The sequence below is a fragment of the Oncorhynchus nerka genome, linkage group LG8 (genome assembly GCF_034236695.1).
Source record: "Oncorhynchus nerka isolate Pitt River linkage group LG8, Oner_Uvic_2.0, whole genome shotgun sequence".
Classification (NCBI taxonomy): Eukaryota; Metazoa; Chordata; class Actinopteri; order Salmoniformes; family Salmonidae; genus Oncorhynchus; species Oncorhynchus nerka.
Genome location: NC_088403.1, coordinates 68341787 through 68364473, shown reverse-complemented (window position 1 = coordinate 68364473; position 22687 = coordinate 68341787). Strand labels below are relative to the sequence as shown.

The 22687-nt window shown below is 49.2% G+C and overlaps 1 protein-coding gene across 1 annotated transcript in view; it reads left to right on the top strand.

Moving 5' to 3' along the window:
- Positions 1-22687, top strand: part of lratb.1 (lecithin retinol acyltransferase b, tandem duplicate 1) — a 97998-nt gene that overhangs the window by 60927 nt on the left and 14384 nt on the right. The window contains exons 17-18 of the mRNA XM_065022006.1: positions 28-111; positions 18220-18337. Of these exons, the coding sequence (XP_064878078.1) occupies positions 28-111; positions 18220-18337 (202 nt within the window). The remainder of the gene's footprint in view (positions 1-27; positions 112-18219; positions 18338-22687) is intronic.

The following is a 22687-nucleotide window of genomic DNA, read 5'->3' as shown; positions in this document are numbered from 1 at the left end:
CTCTCACTGTTCTCTCTCTCTGTCCAGATCTGCCCAGTGGTCCCCACTCCTACAGGCTGGAGGAGTTGGCCTACACCAGGAGTGGAGACAAGGGAGACTCTAGTAACATCGGTAAGACTCACTGTACAAAAACTGTATAGTTCAGCTGGAGCATGTCTCGTGTCCTGTATAGTTCAGCTGGAGGATGTGTCCTGTATAGTTCAGCTGGAGGATGTGTCCTGTATAGTTCAGCTGGAGGATGTGTCCTGTATAGTTCAGCTGGAGGATGTGTCCTGTATAGTTCAGCTGGAGGATGTCTCGTGTCCTGTATAGTACAGCTGGAGGATGTGTCCTGTATAGTTCAGCTGGAGGATGTGTCCTGTATAGCTCAGCTGGAGGATGTCTCGTGTCCTGTATAGTTCAGCTGGAGGATGTGTCCTGTATAGTTCAGCTGGAGGATGTGTCCTGTATAGTTCAGCTGGAGGATGTGTCCTGTATAGTTCAGCTGGAGGACGTGTCCTGTATAGTTCAGCTGGAGGACGTGTCCTGTATAGTTCAGCTGGAGGATGTGTCCTGTATAGTTCAGCTGGAGGATGTGTCCTGTATAGTTCAGCTGGAGGACGTGTCCTGTATAGTTCAGCTGGAGGATGTGTCCTGTATAGTTCAGCTGGAGGATGTGTCCTGTGTAGTTCAGCTGGAGGATGTGTCCTGTATAGTACAGCTGGAGGATGTGTACTGTATAGTTCAGCTGGAGGATGTGTCCTGTATAGTTCAGCTGGAGGATGTGTCCTGTATAGTTCAGCTGGAGGATGTGTCCTGTATAGTTCAGCTGGAGGATGTGTCCTGTATAGTACAGCTGGAGGATGTGTCCTGTATAGTTCAGCTGGAGGATGTGTCCTGTATAGTTCAGCTGGAGGATGTGTCCTGTATAGTTCAGCTGGAGGATGTGTCCTGTATAGTTCAGCTGGAGGATGTGTCCTGTATAGTTCAGCTGGAGGATGTGTCCTGTATAGTTCAGCTGGAGGATGTCTCGTGTCCTGTATAGTACAGCTGGAGGATGTGTCCTGTATAGTTCAGCTGGAGGATGTCCTGTATAGCTCAGCTGGAGGATGTCTCGTGTCCTGTATAGTTCAGCTGGAGGATGTGTCCTGTATAGTTCAGCTGGAGGATGTGTCCTGTATAGTTCAGCTGGAGGATGTGTCCTGTATAGTTCAGCTGGAGGACGTGTCCTGTATAGTTCAGCTGGAGGACGTGTCCTGTATAGTTCAGCTGGAGGATGTGTCCTGTATAGTTCAGCTGGAGGATGTGTCCTGTATAGTTCAGCTGGAGGACGTGTCCTGTATAGTTCAGCTGGAGGATGTGTCCTCAGCTGGAGGATAGTTCAGCTGGAGGATGTGTCCTGTGTAGTTCAGCTGGAGGATGTGTCCCGTATAGTACAGCTGGAGGATGTGTACTGTATAGTTCAGCTGGAGGATGTGTCCTGTATAGTTCAGCTGGAGGATGTGTCCTGTATAGTTCAGCTGGAGGATGTGTCCTGTATAGTTCAGCTGGAGGATGTGTCCTGTATAGTACAGCTGGAGGATGTGTCCTGTATAGTTCAGCTGGAGGATGTGTCCTGTATAGTTCAGCTGGAGGATGTGTCCTGTATAGTTCAGCTGGAGGATGTGTCCTGTATAGTTCAGCTGGAGGATGTGTCCTGTATAGTTCAGCTGGAGGATGTGTCCTGTATAGTTCAGCTGGAGGATGTGTCCTGTATAGTTCAGCTGGAGGATGTGTCCTGTATAGTTCAGCTGGAGGATGTGTCCTGTATAGTTCAGCTGGAGGATGTGTCCTGTATAGTTCAGCTGGAGGATGTGTCCTGTATAGTACAGCTGGAGGATGTGTCCTGTATAGTTCAGCTGGAGGATGTGTCCTGTATAGTTCAGCTGGAGGATGTGTCCTGTATAGTACAGCTGGAGGATGTGTCCTGTATAGTACAGCTGGAGGATGTGTCCTGTATAGTACAGCTGGAGGATGTGTCCTGTATAGTACAGCTGGAGGATGTCTCGTGTCCTGTATAGTACAGCTGGAGGATGTCTCGTGTCCTGTATAGTTCAGCTGGAGGATGTGTCCTGTATAGTTCAGCTGGAGGATGTGTCCTGTATAGTTCAGCTGGAGGATGTGTCCTGTATAGTTCAGCTGGAGGATGTGTCCTGTATAGTTCAGCTGGAGGATGTCTCGTGTCCTGTATAGTACAGCTGGAGGATGTGTCCTGTATAGTTCAGCTGGAGAATGTGTCCTGTATAGTTCAGCTGGAGGATGTGTCCTGTATAGTTCAGCTGGAGGATGTGTCCTGTATAGTTCAGCTGGAGGATGTGTCCTGTATAGTTCAGCTGGAGGATGTGTCCTGTATAGTTCAGCTGGAGGATGTGTCCTGTATAGTACAGCTGGAGGATGTGTCCTGTATAGTTCAGCTGGAGGATGTGTCCTGTATAGTTCAGCTGGAGGATGTGTCCTGTATAGTTCAGCTGGAGGATGTGTCCTGTATAGTTCAGCTGGAGGATGTGTCCTGTATAGTACAGCTGGAGGATGTGTCCTGTATAGTTCAGCTGGAGGATGTGTCCTGTATAGTACAGCTGGAGGATGTGTCCTGTATAGTTCAGCTGGAGGATGTGTCCTGTATAGTACAGCTGGAGGATGTGTCCTGTATAGTACAGCTGGAGGATGTGTCCTGTATAGTACAGCTGGAGGATGTGTCCTGTATAGTTCAGCTGGAGGATGTGTCCTGTATAGTTCAGCTGGAGGATGTGTCCTGTATAGTTCAGCTGGAGGATGTGTCCTGTATAGTTCAGCTGGAGGATGTGTTCTGTATAGTCCAGCTGGAGGATGTGTCCTGTATAGTTCAGCTGGAGGATGTGTTCTGTATAGTTCAGCTGGAGGATGTGTCCTGTATAGTTCAGCTGGAGGATGTGTCCTGTATAGTACAGCTGTCCTATATAGTTCAGCTGGAGGATGTGTCCTGTATAGTTCAGCTGGAGGATGTGTCCTGTATAGTTCAGCTGGAGGATGTGTCCTGTATAGTACAGCTGGAGGATGTGTCCTGTATAGTTCAGCTGGAGGATGTGTCCTGTATAGTTCAGCTGGAGGATGTATCGTGTCCTGTATAGTTCAGCTGGAGGATGTGTCCTGTATAGTACAGCTGGAGGATGTGTCCTGTATAGTACAGCTGGAGGATGTGTCCTGTATAGTACAGCTGGAGGATGTGTCCTGTATAGTACAGCTGGAGGATGTGTCCTGTATAATACAGCTGGAGGATGTGTCCTGTATAGTACAGCTGGAGGATGTGTCCTGTATAGTTCAGCTGGAGGATGTGTCCTGTATAGTTCAGCTGGAGGACGTGTCCTGTGTAGTTCAGCTGGAGGACGTGTCCTGTATAGTTCAGCTGGAGGACGTGTCCTGTATAGTTCAGCTGGAGGACGTGTCCTGTATAGTACAGCTGGAGGATGTGTCCTGTATAGTTCAGCTGGAGGATGTGTCCTGTATAGTTCAGCTGGAGGATGTGTCCTGTATAGTTCAGCTGGAGGATGTATCCTGTATAGTACAGCTGGAGGATGTGTCCTGTATAGTACAGCTGGAGGATGTGTCCTGTATAGTACAGCTGGAGGATGTGTCCTGTATAGTACAGCTGGAGGATGTGTCCTGTATAGTACAGCTGGAGGATGTGTCCTGTATAGTACAGCTGGAGGATGTGTCCTGTATAGTACAGCTGGAGGATGTGTCCTCTATAGTACAGCTGGAGGATGTGTCCTGTATAGTACAGCTGGAGGATGTGTCCTGTATAGTTCAGCTGGAGGATGTGTCCTGTATAGTTCAGCTGGAGGATGTGTCCTGTATAGTTCAGCTGGAGGATGTGTCCTGTATAGTTCAGCTGGAGGATGTGTCCTGTATAGTTCAGCTGGAGGATGTGTCCTGTATAGTTCAGCTGGAGGATGTGTCCTGTATAGTACAGCTGGAGGATGTGTCCTGGTACAGCTGGAGGATGTGTCCTGTATAGTACAGCTGGAGGATGTGTCCTGTATAGTACAGCTGGAGGATGTGTCCTCTATAGTACAGCTGGAGGATGTGTCCTGTATAGTACAGCTGGAGGATGTGTCCTGTATAGTTCAGCTGGAGGATGTGTCCTGTATAGTTCAGCTGGAGGATGTGTCCTGTATAGTTCAGCTGGAGGATGTGTCCTGTATAGTTCAGCTGGAGGATGTGTCCTGTATAGTTCAGCTGGAGGATGTGTCCTGTATAGTTCAGCTGGAGGATGTGTCCTGTATAGTTCAGCTGGAGGATGTGTCCTGTATAGTTCAGCTGGAGGATGTGTCCTGTATAGTACAGCTGGAGGATGTGTCCTGTATAGTACAGCTGGAGGATGTGTCCTGTATAGTACAGCTGGAGGATGTGTCCTGTATAGTACAGCTGGAGGATGTGTCCTGTATAGTACAGCTGGAGGATGTGTGTCCTGTATAGTTCAGCTGGAGGATGTGTCCTGTATAGTTCAGCTGGAGGATGTGTCCTGTATAGTTCAGCTGGAGGATGTCTCGTGTCCTGTATAGTTCAGCTGGAGGATGTGTCCTGTATAGTTCAGCTGGAGGATGTGTCCTGTATAGTTCAGCTGGAGGATGTCTCGTGTCCTGTATAGTTCAGCTGGAGGATGTGTCCTGTATAGTTCAGCTGGAGGATGTGTCCTGTATAGTTCAGCTGGAGGATGTGTCCTGTATAGTTCAGCTGGAGGATGTGTCCTGTATAGTTCAGCTGGAGGATGTGTCCTGTATAGTTCAGCTGGAGGATGTGTCCTGTATAGTTCAGCTGGAGGATGTGTCCTGTATAGTTCAGCTGGAGGATGTGTCCTGTATAGTACAGCTGGAGGATGTGTCCTGTATAGTTCAGCTGGAGGATGTGTCCTGTATAGTTCAGCTGGAGGATGTGTCCTGTATAGTACAGCTGGAGGATGTGTCCTGTATAGTTCAGCTGGAGGATGTGTCCTGTATAGTACAGCTGGAGGATGTGTCCTGTATAGTTCAGCTGGAGGATGTGTCCTGTATAGTACAGCTGGAGGATGTGTCCTGTATAGTACAGCTGGAGGATGTGTCCTGTATAGTTCAGCTGGAGGATTTCTCGTGTCCTGTATAGTTCAGCTGGAGGATGTGTCCTGTATAGTTCAGCTGGAGGATGTGTCCTGTATAGTTCAGCTGGAGGATGTGTCCTGTATAGTACAGCTGGGGGATGTGTCCTGTATAGTTCAGCTGGAGGATGTGTCCTGTATAGTTCAGCTGGAGGATGTGTTCTGTATAGTTCAGCTGGAGGATGTGTCCTGTATAGTTCAGCTGGAGGATGTGTTCTGTATAGTTCAGCTGGAGGATGTGTCCTGTATAGTTCAGCTGGAGGATGTGTCCTGTATAGTACAGCTGGAGGATGTCTCGTGTCCTATATAGTTCAGCTGGAGGATGTGTCCTGTATAGTTCAGCTGGAGGATGTGTCCTGTATAGTTCAGCTGGAGGATGTGTCCTGTATAGTACAGCTGGAGGATGTGTCCTGTATAGTACAGCTGGAGGATGTGTCCTGTATAGTACAGCTGGAGGATGTGTCCTGTATAGTACAGCTGGAGGATGTGTCCTGTATAATACAGCTGGAGGATGTGTCCTGTATAGTTCAGCTGGAGGATGTGTCCTGTATAGTTCAGCTGGAGGACGTGTCCTGTATAGTTCAGCTGGAGGACGTGTCCTGTATAGTTCAGCTGGAGGACGTGTCCTGTATAGTTCAGCTGGAGGACGTGTCCTGTATAGTTCAGCTGGAGGATGTGTCCTGTATAGTACAGCTGGAGGATGTGTCCTGTATAGTTCAGCTGGAGGATGTGTCCTGTATAGTTCAGCTGGAGGATGTGTCCTGTATAGTTCAGCTGGAGGATGTATCCTGTATAGTACAGCTGGAGGATGTGTCCTGTATAGTACAGCTGGAGGATGTGTCCTGTATAGTTCAGCTGGAGGATGTCTCGTGTCCTGTATAGTTCAGCTGGAGGATGTGTCCTGTATAGTTCAGCTGGAGGATGTGTCCTGTATAGTTCAGCTGGAGGATGTGTCCTGTATAGTACAGCTGGAGGATGTGTCCTGTATAGTTCAGCTGGAGGATGTGTCCTGTATAGTTCAGCTGGAGGATGTGTCCTGTATAGTTCAGCTGGAGGATGTGTTCTGTATATTTCAGCTGGAGGATGTGTCCTGTATAGTTCAGCTGGAGGATGTGTCCTGTATAGTTCAGCTGGAGGATGTGTCCTGTATAGTTCAGCTGGAGGATGTGTCCTGTATAGTTCAGCTGGAGGATGTGTCCTGTATAGTTCAGCTGGAGGATGTGTCCTGTATAGTTCAGCTGGAGGATGTGTCCTGTATAGTACAGCTGGAGGATGTGTCCTGTATAGTACAGCTGGAGGATGTGTCCTGTATAGTACAGCTGGAGGATGTGTCCTGTATAGTACAGCTGGAGGACGTGTCCTGTATAGTTCAGCTGGAGGACGTGTCCTGTATAGTTCAGCTGGAGGACGTGTCCTGTATAGTTCAGCTGGAGGACGTGTCCTGTATAGTTCAGCTGGAGGACGTGTCCTGTATAGTACAGCTGGAGGACGTGTCCTGTATAGTTCAGCTGGAGGACGTGTCCTGTATAGTTCAGCTGGAGGACGTGTCCTGTATAGTTCAGCTGGAGGATGTATCCTGTATAGTACAGCTGGAGGATGTGTCCTGTATAGTACAGCTGGAGGATGTGTCCTGTATAGTTCAGCTGGAGGATGTGTCCTGTATAGTTCAGCTGGAGGATGTGTCCTGTATAGTTCAGCTGGAGGATGTGTCCTGTATAGTTCAGCTGGAGGATGTGTCCTGTATAGTTCAGCTGGAGGATGTGTCCTGTATAGTACAGCTGGAGGATGTGTCCTGTATAGTACAGCTGGAGGATGTGTCCTATATAGTTCAGCTGGAGGATGTCTCGTGTAAATCACAGTACAATAGAGACTGTTGACATCAATATGACTAATTCACACTACCCAGTACAGTAGAGACTTACATCACTGACTAATGCAAAGTAGAGGAACATTGAATGTTGATATTAATGGTCTCTTCCCCCTCAGGTGTGATATTAATGGTCCCTCTCCCCTCAGGTGTGATATTAATGGTCCCTCTCCCCTCAGGTGTGATATTAATGGTCCCTCTCCCCTCAGGTGTGATATTAATGGTCTCTCTCCCCTCAGGTGTGATATTAATGGTCCCTCTCCCCTCAGGTGTGATATTAATGGTCTCTCTCCCCCCTCAGGTGTGATATTAATGGTCTCTCTCTCCCCTCAGGTGTGATATTAATGGTCTCTCTCCCCCCTCAGGTGTGATATTAATGGTCTCTCTCACCCCTCAGGTGTGATATTAATGGTCTCTCCCCCCTCAGGTGTGATATTAATGGTCCCTCTCCCCTCAGGTGTGATATTAATGGTCTCTCTCCCCCCTCAGGTGTGATATTAATGGTCCCTCTCCCCTCAGGTGTGATATTAATGGTCTCTCTCCCCCCTCAGGTGTGATATTAATGGTCTCTCTCCCCCCTCAGGTGTGATATTAATGGTCTCTCTCCCCCCTCAGGTGTGATATTAATGGTCTCTCTCCCCCCTCAGGTGTGATATTAATGGTCTCTCTCCCCCTCAGGTGTGATATTAATGGTCTCTCTCCTCAGGTGTGATATTAATGGTCTCTCTCCCCCTCAGGTGTGATATTAATGGTCTCTCTCCCCTCAGGTGTGATATTAATGGTCTCTCTCCCCCTCAGGTGTGATATTAATGGTCTCTCCCCTCAGGTGTGATATTAATGGTCTCTCCTCCTCAGGTGTGATATTAATGGTCTCTCTCCCTCAGGTGTGATATTAATGGTCCCTCTCCCCTCAGGTGTGATATTAATGGTCTCTCTCCCCCTCAGGTGTGATATTAATGGTCTCTCTCCCCTCAGGTGTGATATTAATGGTCTCTCTCCCCCCCTCAGGTGTGATATTAATGGTCTCTCTCCCCCCTCAGGTGTGATATTAATGGTCTCTCCCCCCTCAGGTGTGATATTAATGGTCTCTCTCCCCTCAGGTGTGATATTAATGGTCTCTCTCCCCCCTCAGGTGTGATATTAATGGTCTCTCTCCCCTCAGGTGTGATATTAATGGTCTCTCCCCTCAGGTGTGATATTAATGGTCTCTCTACCCTCAGGTGTGATATTAATGGTCTCTCTCCCCCTCAGGTGTGATATTAATGGTCTCTCCCCTCAGGTGTGATATTAATGGTCTCTCTCCCCTCAGGTGTGATATTAATGGTCTCTCTCCCCCTCAGGTGTGATATTAATGGTCTCTCTCCCCCTCAGGTGTGATATTAATGGTCTCTCCCCCTCAGGTGTGATATTAATGGTCTCTCTCCCTCAGGTGTGATATTAATGGTCTCTCTCCCCCCTCAGGTGTGATATTAATGGTCTCTCCCCCCTCAGGTGTGATATTAATGGTCTCTCTCTCCTCAGGTGTGATATTAATGGTCTCTCTCCCCTCAGGTGTGATATTAATGGTCTCTCTCCCCTCAGGTGTGATATTAATGGTCTCTCCCCCCTCAGGTGTGATATTAATGGTCCCTCTCCCCTCAGGTGTGATATTAATGGTCTCTCTCCCCCTCAGGTGTGATATTAATGGTCTCTCTCCCCTCAGGTGTGATATTAATGGTCTCTCTCCCCTCAGGTGTGATATTAATGGTCTCTCTCCCCCCCTCAGGTGTGATATTAATGGTCTCTCTCCCCCTCAGGTGTGATATTAATGGTCTCTCCCCTCAGGTGTGATATTAATGGTCTCTCTCCCTCAGGTGTGATATTAATGGTCTCTCTCCCCTCAGGTGTGATATTAATGGTCTCTCTCCCCCCTCAGGTGTGATATTAATGGTCTCTCCCCCCTCAGGTGTGATATTAATGGTCTCTCTCCCCTCAGGTGTGATATTAATGGTCTCTCTCCCCCCTCAGGTGTGATATTAATGGTCTCTCCCCCCTCAGGTGTGATATTAATGGTCTCTCTCTCCTCAGGTGTGATATTAATGGTCTCTCTCCCCTCAGGTGTGATATTAATGGTCTCTCCCCCTTCAGGTGTGATATTAATGGTCTCTCTCTCCTCAGGTGTGATATTAATGGTCTCTCTCTCCTCAGGTGTGATATTAATGGTCTCTCCCCCCTCAGGTGTGATATTAATGGTCTCTCTCTCCTCAGGTGTGATATTAATGGTCTCTCCCCCCTCAGGTGTGATATTAATGGTCTCTCTCTCCTCAGGTGTGATATTAATGGTCTCTCCCCCCTCAGGTGTGATATTAATGGTCTCTCTCCCCCCTCAGGTGTAATATTAATGGTCTCTCTCCCCCCTCAGGTGTGATATTAATGGTCTCTCCCCCCTCAGGTGTAATATTAATGGTCTCTCCCCCCTCAGGTGTGATATTAATGGTCTCTCTCCCCTCAGGTGTGATATTAATGGTCTCTCTCCCCTCAGGTGTGATATTAATGGTCTCTCTCCCCCCTCAGGTGTGATAATGGTCTCTCTCCCCTCAGGTGTGATAATGGTCTCTCTCCCCCCTCAGGTGTGATATTAATGGTATCTCTCCCCCCTCAGGTGTGATATTAATGGTCTCTCTCCCCCCTCAGGTGTGATAATGGTCTCTCTCCCCCCTCAGGTGTGATAATGGTCTCTCTCCCCTCAGGTGTTATATTAATGGTCTCTCTCCCCTCAGGTGTGATATTAATGGTCTCTCTCCCCTCAGGTGTGATATTAATGGTCTCTCTCCCCTCAGGTGTGATATTAATGGTCTCTCTCTCCCCTCTGGTGTGATAATGGTCTCTCTCCCCTCAGGTGTGATATTAATGGTCTCTCTCCCCCCTCAGGTGTGATATTAATGGTCTCTCTCTCCCCTCAGGTGTGATATTAATGGTCCCTCCCCCCTCAGGTGTGATATTAATAGTCTCTCTCCCCTCAGGTGTGATATTAATGGTCCCTCCCCCTCAGGTGTGATATTAATGGTCCCTCCCCCTCAAGTGTGATATTAATGGGCTCTCCCCCTCAGGTGTGATATTAATGGTCTCTCTCTCCTCAGGTGTGATATTAATGGTCTCTCTCCCCCTCAGGTGTGATATTAATGGTCTCTCCCCTCAAGTGTGATATTAATGGTCTCTCCCCCTCAGGTGTGATATTAATGGTCTCTCTCCCCCTCAGGTGTGATATTAATGGTCTCTCCCCTCAGGTGTGATATTAATGGTCTCTCCCCCTCAGGTGTGATATTAATGGTCTCTCTCCCCCCTCAGGTGTGATATTAATGGTCTCTCTCCCCCCTCAGGTGTGATATTAATGGTCTCTCTCCCCCCTCAGGTGTGATATTAATGGTCTCTCTCCCCTCAGGTGTGATATTAATGGTCTCTCTCCCCTCAGGTGTGATATTAATGGTCTCTCTCCCCTCAGGTGTGATATTAATGGTCTCTCTCCCCTCAGGTGTGATATTAATGGTCTCTCTCCCCTCAGGTGTGATATTAATGGTCTCTCTCCCCTCAGGTGTGATATTAATGGTCTCTCTCCCCCCTCAGGTGTGATATTAATGGTCTCTCTCCCCCTCAGGTGTGATATTAATGGTCTCTCTCCTCAGGTGTGATATTAATGGTCTCTCTCCCCCCTCAGGTGTGATATTAATGGTCTCTCTCCCCCCTCAGGTGTGATATTAATGGTCTCTCTCCCCCCTCAGGTGTGATATTAATGGTCTCTCCCCCCTCAGGTGTGATATTAATGGTCTCTCCCTCCTCAGGTGTGATATTAATGGTCTCTCTCCCCTCAGGTGTGATATTAATGGTCCCTCTCCCCTCAGGTGTGATATTAATGGTCTCTCTCCCCCCTCAGGTGTGATATTAATGGTCTCTCTCCCCTCAGGTGTGATATTAATGGTCTCTCTCCCCCCTCAGGTGTGATATTAATGGTCTCTCTCCCCCTCAGGTGTGATATTAATGGTCTCTCCCCTCAGGTGTGATATTAATGGTCTCTCTCCCCTCAGGTGTGATATTAATGGTCTCTCTCCCCTCAGGTGTGATATTAATGGTCTCTCCCCCCTCAGGTGTGATATTAATGGTCTCTCTCCCCTCAGGTGTGATATTAATGGTCTCTCTCCCCTCAGGTGTGATATTAATGGTCTCTCTCCCCCCTCAGGTGTGATATTAATGGTCTCTCCCCCCTCAGGTGTGATATTAATGGTCTCTCTCCCCTCAGGTGTGATATTAATGGTCTCTCTCCCCCCTCAGGTGTGATATTAATGGTCTCTCTCCCCCCTCAGGTGTGATATTAATGGTCTCTCTCCCCCTCAGGTGTGATATTAATGGTCTCTCTCCCCCTCAGGTGTGATATTAATGGTCTCTCTCCCCCTCAGGTGTGATATTAATGGTCTCTCCCCCTCAGGTGTGATATTAATGGTCTCTCTCCCCTCAGGTGTGATATTAATGGTCTCTCTCCCCCTCAGGTGTGATATTAATGGTCTCTCTCCCCTCAGGTGTGATATTAATGGTCTCTCTCCCCCCTCAGGTGTGATATTAATGGTCTCTCCCCCCTCAGGTGTGATATTAATGGTCTCTCTCCCCCCTCAGGTGTGATATTAATGGTCTCTCCCCCCTCAGGTGTGATATTAATGGTCTCTCCCCCCTCAGGTGTGATATTAATGGTCTCTCTCCCCTCAGGTGTGATATTAATGGTCTCTCCCCCCTCAGGTGTCATATTAATGGTCTCTCTCCCCTCAGGTGTGATATTAATGGTCTCTCCCCCTTCAGGTGTGATATTAATGGTCTCTCTCTCCTCAGGTGTGATATTAATGGTCTCTCTCTCCTCAGGTGTGATATTAATGGTCTCTCCCCCCTCAGGTGTGATATTAATGGTCTCTCTCTCCTCAGGTGTGATATTAATGGTCTCTCCCCCCTCAGGTGTGATATTAATGGTCTCTCTCTCCTCAGGTGTGATATTAATGGTCTCTCCCCCCTCAGGTGTGATATTAATGGTCTCTCTCCCCCCTCAGGTGTAATATTAATGGTCTCTCTCCCCCCTCAGGTGTGATATTAATGGTCTCTCCCCCCTCAGGTGTAATATTAATGGTCTCTCCCCCCTCAGGTGTGATATTAATGGTCTCTCTCCCCTCAGGTGTGATATTAATGGTCTCTCTCCCCTCAGGTGTGATATTAATGGTCTCTCTCCCCCCTCAGGTGTGATAATGGTCTCTCTCCCCTCAGGTGTGATAATGGTCTCTCTCCCCCCTCAGGTGTGATATTAATGGTCTCTCTCCCCCCTCAGGTGTGATATTAATGGTCTCTCTCCCCCCTCAGGTGTGATAATGGTCTCTCTCCCCTCAGGTGTTATATTAATGGTCTCTCTCCCCTCAGGTGTGATATTAATGGTCTCTCTCCCCTCAGGTGTGATATTAATGATCTCTCTCTCCCCTCTGGTGTGATAATGGTCTCTCTCCCCTCAGGTGTGATATTAATGGTCTCTCTCCCCTCAGGTGTGATATTAATGGTCTCTCTCTCCCCTCTGGTGTGATAATGGTCTCTCTCCCCTCAGGTGTGATATTAATGGTCTCTCTCCCCCCTCAGGTGTGATATTAATGGTCTCTCTCTCCCCTCAGGTGTGATATTAATGGTCCCTCCCCCCTCAGGTGTGATATTAATAGTCTCTCTCCCCTCAGGTGTGATATTAATGGTCCCTCCCCCCTCAGGTGTGATATTAATGGTCCCTCCCCCCTCAGGTGTGATATTAATGGGCTCTCCCCTCAGGTGTGATATTAATGGTCTCTCTCTCCTCAGGTGTGATATTAATGGTCTCTCTCCCCCTCAGGTGTGATATTAATGGTCTCTCCCCCTCAAGTGTGATATTAATGGTCTCTCCCCCTCAAGTGTGATATTAATGGTCTCTCCCCTCAGGTGTGATATTAATGGTCTCTCTCCCCCTCAGGTGTGATATTAATGGTATCTCTCCCCTCAGGTGTGATATTAATGGTCTCTCCCCCTCAGGTGTGATATTAATGGTCTCTCTCCCCCTCAGGTGTGATATTAATGGTCTCTCCCCCTCCGGTGTGATATTAATGGTCTCTCTTCCCCCTCAGGTGTGATATTAATGGTCTCTCTCCCCCTCCCAGGTGTGATATTAATGGTCTCTCTCCCCTCAGGTGTGATATTAATGGTCTCTCTCCCCTCAGGTGTGATATTAATGGTCTCTCTCCCCTCAGGTGTGATATTAATGGTCTCTCCCCCCTCAGGTGTGATATTAATGGTCTCTCTCCCCTCAGGTGTGATATTAATGGTCTCTCTCCCCCCTCAGGTGTGATATTAATGGTCTCTCCCCCCTCAGGTGTGATATTAATGGTCTCTCTCCCCTCAGGTGTGATATTAATGGTCTCTCTCCCCCCTCAGGTGTGATATTAATGGTCTCTCTCCCCCCTCAGGTGTGATATTAATGGTCTCTCCCCCTCAGGTGTGATATTAATGGTCTCTCTCCCCTCAGGTGTGATATTAATGGTCTCTCTCCCCCTCAGGTGTGATATTAATGGTCTCTCTCCCCTCAGGTGTGATATTAATGGTCTCTCTCTCCCCCTCAGGTGTGATATTAATGGTCTCTCTCCCCCTCAGGTGTGATATTAATGGTCTCTCTCCCCCTCAGGTGTGATATTAATGGTCTCTCCCCCTCAGGTGTGATATTAATGGTCTCTCTCCCCTCAGGTGTGATATTAATGGTCTCTCTCCCCCTCAGGTGTGATATTAATGGTCTCTCTCCCCCTCAGGTGTGATATTAATGGTCTCTCTCCCCCTCAGGTGTGATATTAATGGTCTCTCCCCCTCAGGTGTGATATTAATGGTCTCTCTCCCCTCAGGTGTGATATTAATGGTCTCTCCCCTCAGGTGTGATATTAATGGTCTCTCCCCCTCAGGTGTGATATTAATGGTCTCTCTCCCTCAGGTGTGATATTAATGGTCTCTCCCCCTCAGGTGTGATATTAATGGTCTCTCTCCCCTCAGGTGTGATATTAATGGTCTCTCCCCTTCAGGTGTGATATTAATGGTCTCTCTCTCCTCAGGTGTGATATTAATGGTCTCTCTCTCCTCAGGTGTGATATTAATGGTCTCTCCCCCTCAGGTGTGATATTAATGGTCTCTCTCTCCTCAGGTGTGATATTAATGGTCTCTCCCCTCAGGTGTGATATTAATGGTCTCTCTCTCCTCAGGTGTGATATTAATGGTCTCTCCCCTCAGGTGTGATATTAATGGTCTCTCTCCCCCTCAGGTGTAATATTAATGGGGGTGTGATATTAATGGTCTCTCCCCCTCAGGTGTAATATTAATGGTCTCTCCCCCCTCAGGTGTGATATTAATGGTCTCTCTCCCCTCAGGTGTGATATTAATGGTCTCTCTCCCCTCAGGTGTGATATTAATGGTCTCTCTCCCCCCTCAGGTGTGATAATGGTCTCTCTCCCCTCAGGTGTGATAATGGTCTCTCTCCCCTCAGGTGTGATATTAATGGTCTCTCTCCCCCCTCAGGTGTGATATTAATGGTCTCTCTCCCCCCTCAGGTGTGATAATGGTCTCTCTCCCCTCAGGTGTTATATTAATGGTCTCTCTCCCCTCAGGTGTGATATTAATGGTCTCTCTCCCCTCAGGTGTGATATTAATGATCTCTCTCTCTCCCCTCTGGTGTGATAATGGTCTCTCTCCCTCAGGTGTGATATTAATGGTCTCTCTCCCCTCAGGTGTGATATTAATGGTCTCTCTCTCCCCTCTGGTGTGATAATGGTCTCTCTCCCCTCAGGTGTGATATTAATGGTCTCTCTCCCCCCTCAGGTGTGATATTAATGGTCTCTCTCTCCCTCAGGTGTGATATTAATGGTCCCTCCCCCTCAGGTGTGATATTAATAGTCTCTCTCCCCTCAGGTGTGATATTAATGGTCCCTCCCCCTCAGGTGTGATATTAATGGTCCCTCCCCCTCAGGTGTGATATTAATGGGCTCTCCCCCTCAGGTGTGATAATAATGGTCTCTCTCTCCTCAGGTGTGATATTAATGGTCTCTCTCCCCCTCAGGTGTGATATTAATGGTCTCTCCCCCTCAAGTGTGATATTAATGGTCTCTCCCCCTCAAGTGTGATATTAATGGTCTCTCCCCCTCAGGTGTGATATTAATGGTCTCTCTCCCCCCTCAGGTGTGATATTAATGGTATCTCTCCCCTCAGGTGTGATATTAATGGTCTCTCCCCCCTCAGGTGTGATATTAATGGTCTCTCTCCCCCCTCAGGTGTGATATTAATGGTCTCTCCCCCCTCCGGTGTGATATTAATGGTCTCTCTTCCCCCTCAGGTGTGATATTAATGGTCTCTCTCCCCCCTCAGGTGTGATATTAATGGTCTCTCTCCCCCCTCAGGTGTGATATTAATGGTCTCTCTCCCCTCAGGTGTGATATTAATGGTCTCTCTCCCCTCAGGTGTGATATTAATGGTCTCTCCCCCCTCAGGTGTGATATTAATGGTCTCTCTCCCCTCAGGTGTGATATTAATGGTCTCTCTCCCCTCAGGTGTGATATTAATGGTCTCTCTCCCCCCTCAGGTGTGATATTAATGGTCTCTCCCCCCTCAGGTGTGATATTAATGGTCTCTCTCCCCTCAGGTGTGATATTAATGGTCTCTCTCCCCTCAGGTGTGATATTAATGGTCTCTCTCCCCCTCAGGTGTGATATTAATGGTCTCTCCCCTCAGGTGTGATATTAATGGTCTCTCTCCCCTCAGGTGTGATATTAATGGTCTCTCTCCCCCTCAGGTGTGATATTAATGGTCTCTCTCCCCCTCAGGTGTGATATTAATGGTCTCTCTCCCCCTCAGGTGTGATATTAATGGTCTCTCTCCCCCTCAGGTGTGATATTAATGGTCTCTCTCCCCCTCAGGTGTGATATTAATGGTCTCTCCCCCTCAGGTGTGATATTAATGGTCTCTCTCCCCTCAGGTGTGATATTAATGGTCTCTCCCCCTCAGGTGTGATATTAATGGTCTCTCTCCCCCTCAGGTGTGATATTAATGGTCTCTCTCCCCCTCAGGTGTGATATTAATGGTCTCTCCCCCTCAGGTGTGATATTAATGGTCTCTCTCCCCCTCAGGTGTGATATTAATGGTCTCTCCCCTCAGGTGTGATATTAATGGTCTCTCCCCCTCAGGTGTGATATTAATGGTCTCTCTCCCTCAGGTGTGATATTAATGGTCTCTCCCCCTCAGGTGTGATATTAATGGTCTCTCTCCCTCAGGTGTGATATTAATGGTCTCTCCCCTTCAGGTGTGATATTAATGGTCTCTCTCTCCTCAGGTGTGATATTAATGGTCTCTCTCTCCTCAGGTGTGATATTAATGGTCTCTCCCCCCTCAGGTGTGATATTAATGGTCTCTCTCTCCTCAGGTGTGATATTAATGGTCTCTCCCCCCTCAGGTGTGATATTAATGGTCTCTCTCTCCTCAGGTGTGATATTAATGGTCTCTCCCCCCTCAGGTGTGATATTAATGGTCTCTCTCCCCCCTCAGGTGTAATATTAATGGTCTCTCTCCCCCCTCAGGTGTGATATTAATGGTCTCTCCCCCCTCAGGTGTAATATTAATGGTCTCTCCCCCCTCAGGTGTGATATTAATGGTCTCTCTCCCCTCAGGTGTGATATTAATGGTCTCTCTCCCCTCAGGTGTGATATTAATGGTCTCTCTCCCCCCTCAGGTGTGATAATGGTCTCTCCCCTCAGGTGTGATAATGGTCTCTCTCCCCCCTCAGGTGTGATATTAATGGTCTCTCTCCCCCCTCAGGTGTGATATTAATGGTCTCTCTCCCCCCTCAGGTGTGATAATGGTCTCTCTCCCCTCAGGTGTTATATTAATGGTCTCTCTCCCCTCTGGTGTGATAATGGTCTCTCTCCCCTCAGGTGTGATATTAATGGTCTCTCTCCCCTCAGGTGTGATATTAATGGTCTCTCTCTCCCCTCTGGTGTGATAATGGTCTCTCTCCCCTCAGGTGTGATATTAATGGTCTCTCTCCCCCCTCAGGTGTGATATTAATGGTCTCTCTCTCCCCTCAGGTGTGATATTAATGGTCCCTCCCCCCTCAGGTGTGATATTAATAGTCTCTCTCCCCTCAGGTGTGATATTAATGGTCCCTCCCCCCTCAGGTGTGATATTAATGGTCCCTCCCCCCTCAGGTGTGATATTAATGGGCTCTCCCCCCTCAGGTGTGATATTAATGGTCTCTCTCTCCTCAGGTGTGATATTAATGGTCTCTCTCCCCCCTCAGGTGTGATATTAATGGTCTCTCCCCCCTCAAGTGTGATATTAATGGTCTCTCCCCCCTCAGGTGTGATATTAATGGTCTCTCTCCCCCCTCAGGTGTGATATTAATGGTATCTCTCCCCTCAGGTGTGATATTAATGGTCTCTCCCCCCTCAGGTGTGATATTAATGGTCTCTCTCCCCCCTCAGGTGTGATATTAATGGTCTCTCCCCCCTCCGGTGTGATATTAATGGTCTCTCTTCCCCCTCAGGTGTGATATTAATGGTCTCTCTCCCCCCTCAGGTGTGATATTAATGGTCTCTCTCCCCCCTCAGGTGTGATATTAATGGTCTCTCCCCTCAGGTGTGATATTAATGGTCTCTCCCCCCTCAGGTGTGATATTAATGGTCTCTCTCCCCTCAGGTGTGATATTAATGGTCTCTCTCCCCTCAGGTGTGATATTAATGGTCTCTCTCCCCCCTCAGGTGTGATATTAATGGTCTCTCCCCCTCAGGTGTGATATTAATGGTCTCTCTCCCCCTCAGGTGTGATATTAATGGTCTCTCCCCTCCGGTGTGATATTAATGGTCTCTCTTCCCCTCAGGTGTGATATTAATGGTCTCTCTCCCCCTCAGGTGTGATATTAATGGTCTCTCTCCCCCTCAGGTGTGATATTAATGGTCTCTCTCCCTCAGGTGTGATATTAATGGTCTCTCTCCCCTCAGGTGTGATATTAATGGTCTCTCCCCCCTCAGGTGTGATATTAATGGTCTCTCTCCCCTCAGGTGTGATATTAATGGTCTCTCTCCCCTCAGGTGTGATATTAATGGTCTCTCTCCCCCCTCAGGTGTGATATTAATGGTCTCTCTCCCCCCTCAGGTATGAATAATGGTCTCTCTCTCCTCAGGTGTGATATCACGCCACCCCATTTACTTCCCCTACCTGAAGAAACACCTGACGGAGACAGTGGTGGGGGAATATTTCCATCACCTCATACAGCCAGACACACATGATGCTGTCACACGGTAGGACTGGGATGGCCATGGTATTACTGGAGACTGGGGGGATGACCATGGTATTACTGGAGACTGGGGGGATGACCATGGTATTACTGGAGAGAGGGGGGGGATGACCATGGTATTACTGGAGACTGGGGGATGACCATGGTATTACTGGAGACTGGGGGATGACCATGGTATTACTGGAGACTGGGGGGATGACCATGGTATTACTGGAGAGAGGGGGTGACCATGGTATTACTGGAGAGAGGGGAGGATGACAATGGTATTACTGGAGAGAGGGGGTGACCATGGTATTACTGGAGAGAGGGGGATGACCATGGTATTACTGGGAGAGGGGGTGACCATGGTATTACTGGAGAGAGGGGGTGACCATGGTATTACTGTAGAGAGGGGGTGACCATGGTATTACTGGAGAGAGTGGGGGATGACCATGGTATTACTGGAGAGAGGGGGGTGACCATGGTATTACTGTAGAGAGGGGGTGACCATGGTATTACTGTAGAGAGGGGGTGACCATGGTATTACTGGAGAGAGGGGTGACCATGGTATTACTGGAGAGGGGGTGACCATGGTATTACTGTAGAGGGGGTGACCATGGTATTACTGTAGAGAGGGGGTGACCATGGTATTACTGGAGAGAGGGGGGGTGACCATGGTATTACTGGAGAGAGGGGGTGACCATGGTATTACTGGAGAGGGGGGGTGACCATGGTATTACTGGAGAGAGGGGGTGACCATGGTATTACTGGAGAGAGGGGGTGACCATGGTATTACTGGAGAGGGGGTGACCATGGTATTACTGTAGAGGGGGGTGACCATGGTATTACTGTAGAGAGGGGGGTGACCATGGTATTACTGGAGAGGGGGTGACCATGGTATTACTGGAGGGGGGTGACCATGGTATTACTGGAGAGAGGGGGTGACCATGGTATTACTGGAGAGGGGGGTGACCATGGTATTACTGGAGAGGGGGTGACCATGGTATTACTGGAGGGGGGGTGACCATGGTATTACTGGAGTGACCGAGTATTACTGGAGAGAGGGGGTGACCATGGTATTACTGGAGAGAGGGGGGTGACCATGGTATTACTGGAGAGAGGAGGGGTGACCATGGTATTACTGGAGAGAGGGGGTGACCATGGTATTACTGGAGAGAGAGGGGGGTGACCATGGTATTACTGGAGAGAGGGGGTGACCATGGTATTACTGGAGAGAGGGGGGTGACCATGGTATTACTGGAGACTGGAGAGAGGGGGTGACCATGGTATTACTGGAGAGAGGGGCGTGACCATGGTATTACTGGAGAGAGGGGGTGACCATGGTATTACTGGAGACTGGAGAGAGGGGGTGACCATGGTATTACTGGAGACTGGAGAGGGGGTGACCATGGTATTACTGGAGAGAGGGGGGTGACCATGGTATTACTGGAGACTGGAGAGAGGGGTGACCATGGTATTACTGGAGAGAGGGGTGACCATGGTATTACTGGAGAGAGGGGGGGTGACCATGGTATACTGGAGACTGGAGAGAGGGGGTGACCATGGTATAACTGGAGAGAGGGGGGTGACCATGGTATTACTGGAGAGAGGGGGGTGACCATGGTATTACTGGAGAGAGGGGGGTGACCATGGTATTACTGGAGGGGGGGTGACCATGGTATTACTGGAGGGGGTGACCATGGTATTACTGGAGGGGGTGACCATGGTATTACTGGAGAGAGGGGGGATGACCATGGTATAACTGGAGAGAGGGGGGTGACCATGGTATTACTGGAGGGGGGTGACCATGGTATTACTGGAGAGGGGGTGACCATGGTATTACTGGAGGGGGTGACCATGGTATTACTGGAGAGAGGGGGTGACCATGGTATTACTGGAGAGAGGGGGGTGACCATGGTATTACTGGAGAGAGGGGGGTGACCATGGTATTACTGGAGAGAGGGGGGGGTGACAATGGTATTACTGGAGAGAGGGGGTGACCATGGTATTACTGTAGAGAGAGGGGGGTGACCATGGTATAACTGGAGAGAGGGGGGTGACCATGGTATAACTGGAGAGAGGGGGGTGACCATGGTATTACTGTAGAGAGGGGGGTGACCATGGTATTACTGGAGAGAGGGGGGGTGACCATGGTATAACTGGAGAGAGGAGGGGGTGACCATGGTATTACTGTAGAGAGGAGGGGGTGACCATGGTATAACTGGAGAGGGGGGCTGACCATGGTATTACTGTAGAGGGGGTGACCATGGTATTACTGTAGAGAGGGGGGTGACCATGGTATTACTGTAGAGAGGAGGGGGGTGACCATGGTATAACTGGAGAGAGGAGGGGGGTGACCATGGTATTACTGTAGAGAGGAGGGGTGACCATGGTATAACTGGAGAGAGGAGGGGGTGACCATGGTATTACTGGAGAGAGGGGGGTGACCATGGTATAACTGTAGAGAGGAGGGGGTGACCATGGTATAACTGGAGAGAGGAGGGGGTGACCATGGTATTACTGTAGAGAGGAGGGGGTGACCATGGTATTACTGGAGAGAGGGGGGGTGACCATGGTATAACTGGAGAGGGGGGGTGACCATGGTATAACTGTAGAGAGGAGGGGGTGACCATGGTATAACTGGAGAGAGGAGGGGGTGACCATGGTATAACTGGAGAGAGGAGGGGGTGACCATGGTATTACTGGAGAGGAGGGGGTGACCATGGTATAACTGGAGAGAGGAGGGGGTGACCATGGTATTACTGTAGAGAGGAGGGGGTGACCATGGTATAACTGGAGAGAGGGGGGTGACCATGGTATAACTGGAGAGAGGGGGGGTGACCATGGTATTACTGTAGAGAGGAGGGGGTGACCATGGTATTACTGTAGAGAGGAGGGGGTGACCATGGTATAACTGGAGAGAGGAGGGGTGACCATGGTATTACTGTAGAGGAGGGGGGTGACCATGGTATAACTGGAGAGAGGAGGGGGGTGACCATGGTATAACTGGAGAGAGGAGGGGGTGACCATGGTATTACTGTAGAGAGGAGGAGGGGTGACCATGGTATAACTGGAGAGAGGAGGGGGTGACCATGGTATTACTGTAGAGAGGAGGGGGTGACCATGGTATTACTGGAGGGGTGTGACCATGGTATAACTGAGAGGAGGGGTGACCATGGTATTACTGGAGGGGGTGACCATGGTATTACTGGAGAGAGGAGGGGGGGTGACCATGGTATTACTGGAGGGTGACCATGGTATTACTGGAGGGGGGTGACCATGGTATTACTGGAGGGGTGACCATGGTATTACTGGAGGGGTGTGACCATGGTATAACTGGAGAGAGGAGGGGTGACCATGGTATTACTGGAGGGGTGACCATGGTATTACTGGAGAGGAGGGGGTGACCATGGTATTACTGGAGGAGGGTGACCAGTATTACTGGAGGGTGACCATGGTATTACTGGAGGGGGTGACCATGGTATTACTGGAGGGGTGACCATGGTATTACTGGAGGGGGTGACCATGGTATTACTGGAGGGGGGTGACCATGGTATAACTGGAGGGGGGTGACCATGGTATTACTGGAGAGGGGGTGACCATGGTATTACTGGAGGGGGTGACCATGGTATAACTGGAGGGGTGACCATGGTATTACTGGGGGGGTGACCATGGTATAACTGAGAGAGAGGGGGTGACCATGGTATTACTGGAGGGGTAACCATGGTATTACTGGAGAGAGGAGGGGGTGACCATGGTATTACTGGAGAGAGGAGGGGGGTGACCATGGTATTACTGGAGGGGGTGACCATGGTATTACTGGGAGGGGGTGACCATGGTATTACTGGAGGGGTGACCATGGTATTACTGGAGGGGGGTGACCATGGTATTACTGTAGAGAGGAGGGGGTGACCATGGTATTACTGGAGGGGGGTGACCATGGTATTACTGGAGGGGGTGACCATGGTATTACTGGAGGGTGACCATGGTATTACTGGAGGGGGTGACCATGGTATTACTGTAGAGAGGGGGTGACCATGGTATTACTGTAGAGAGGGGGGTGACCATGGTATTACTGGAGGGGGTGACCATGGTATTACTGGAGGGGGTGACCATGGTATTACTGTAGAGAGGAGGGGGGTGACCATGGTATTACTGGAGGGGTGACCATGGTATTACTGGAGGGGTGACCATGGTATTACTGGAGGGTGACCATGGTATTACTGTAGAGAGGAGGGGGTGACCATGGTATTACTGTAGAGGAGGGGGGTGACCATGGTATTACTGGAGGGTGACCATGGTATTACTGTAGAGGAGGGGGTGACCATGGTATTACTGGAGGGGGTGACCATGGTATTACTGGAGGGGTGACCAT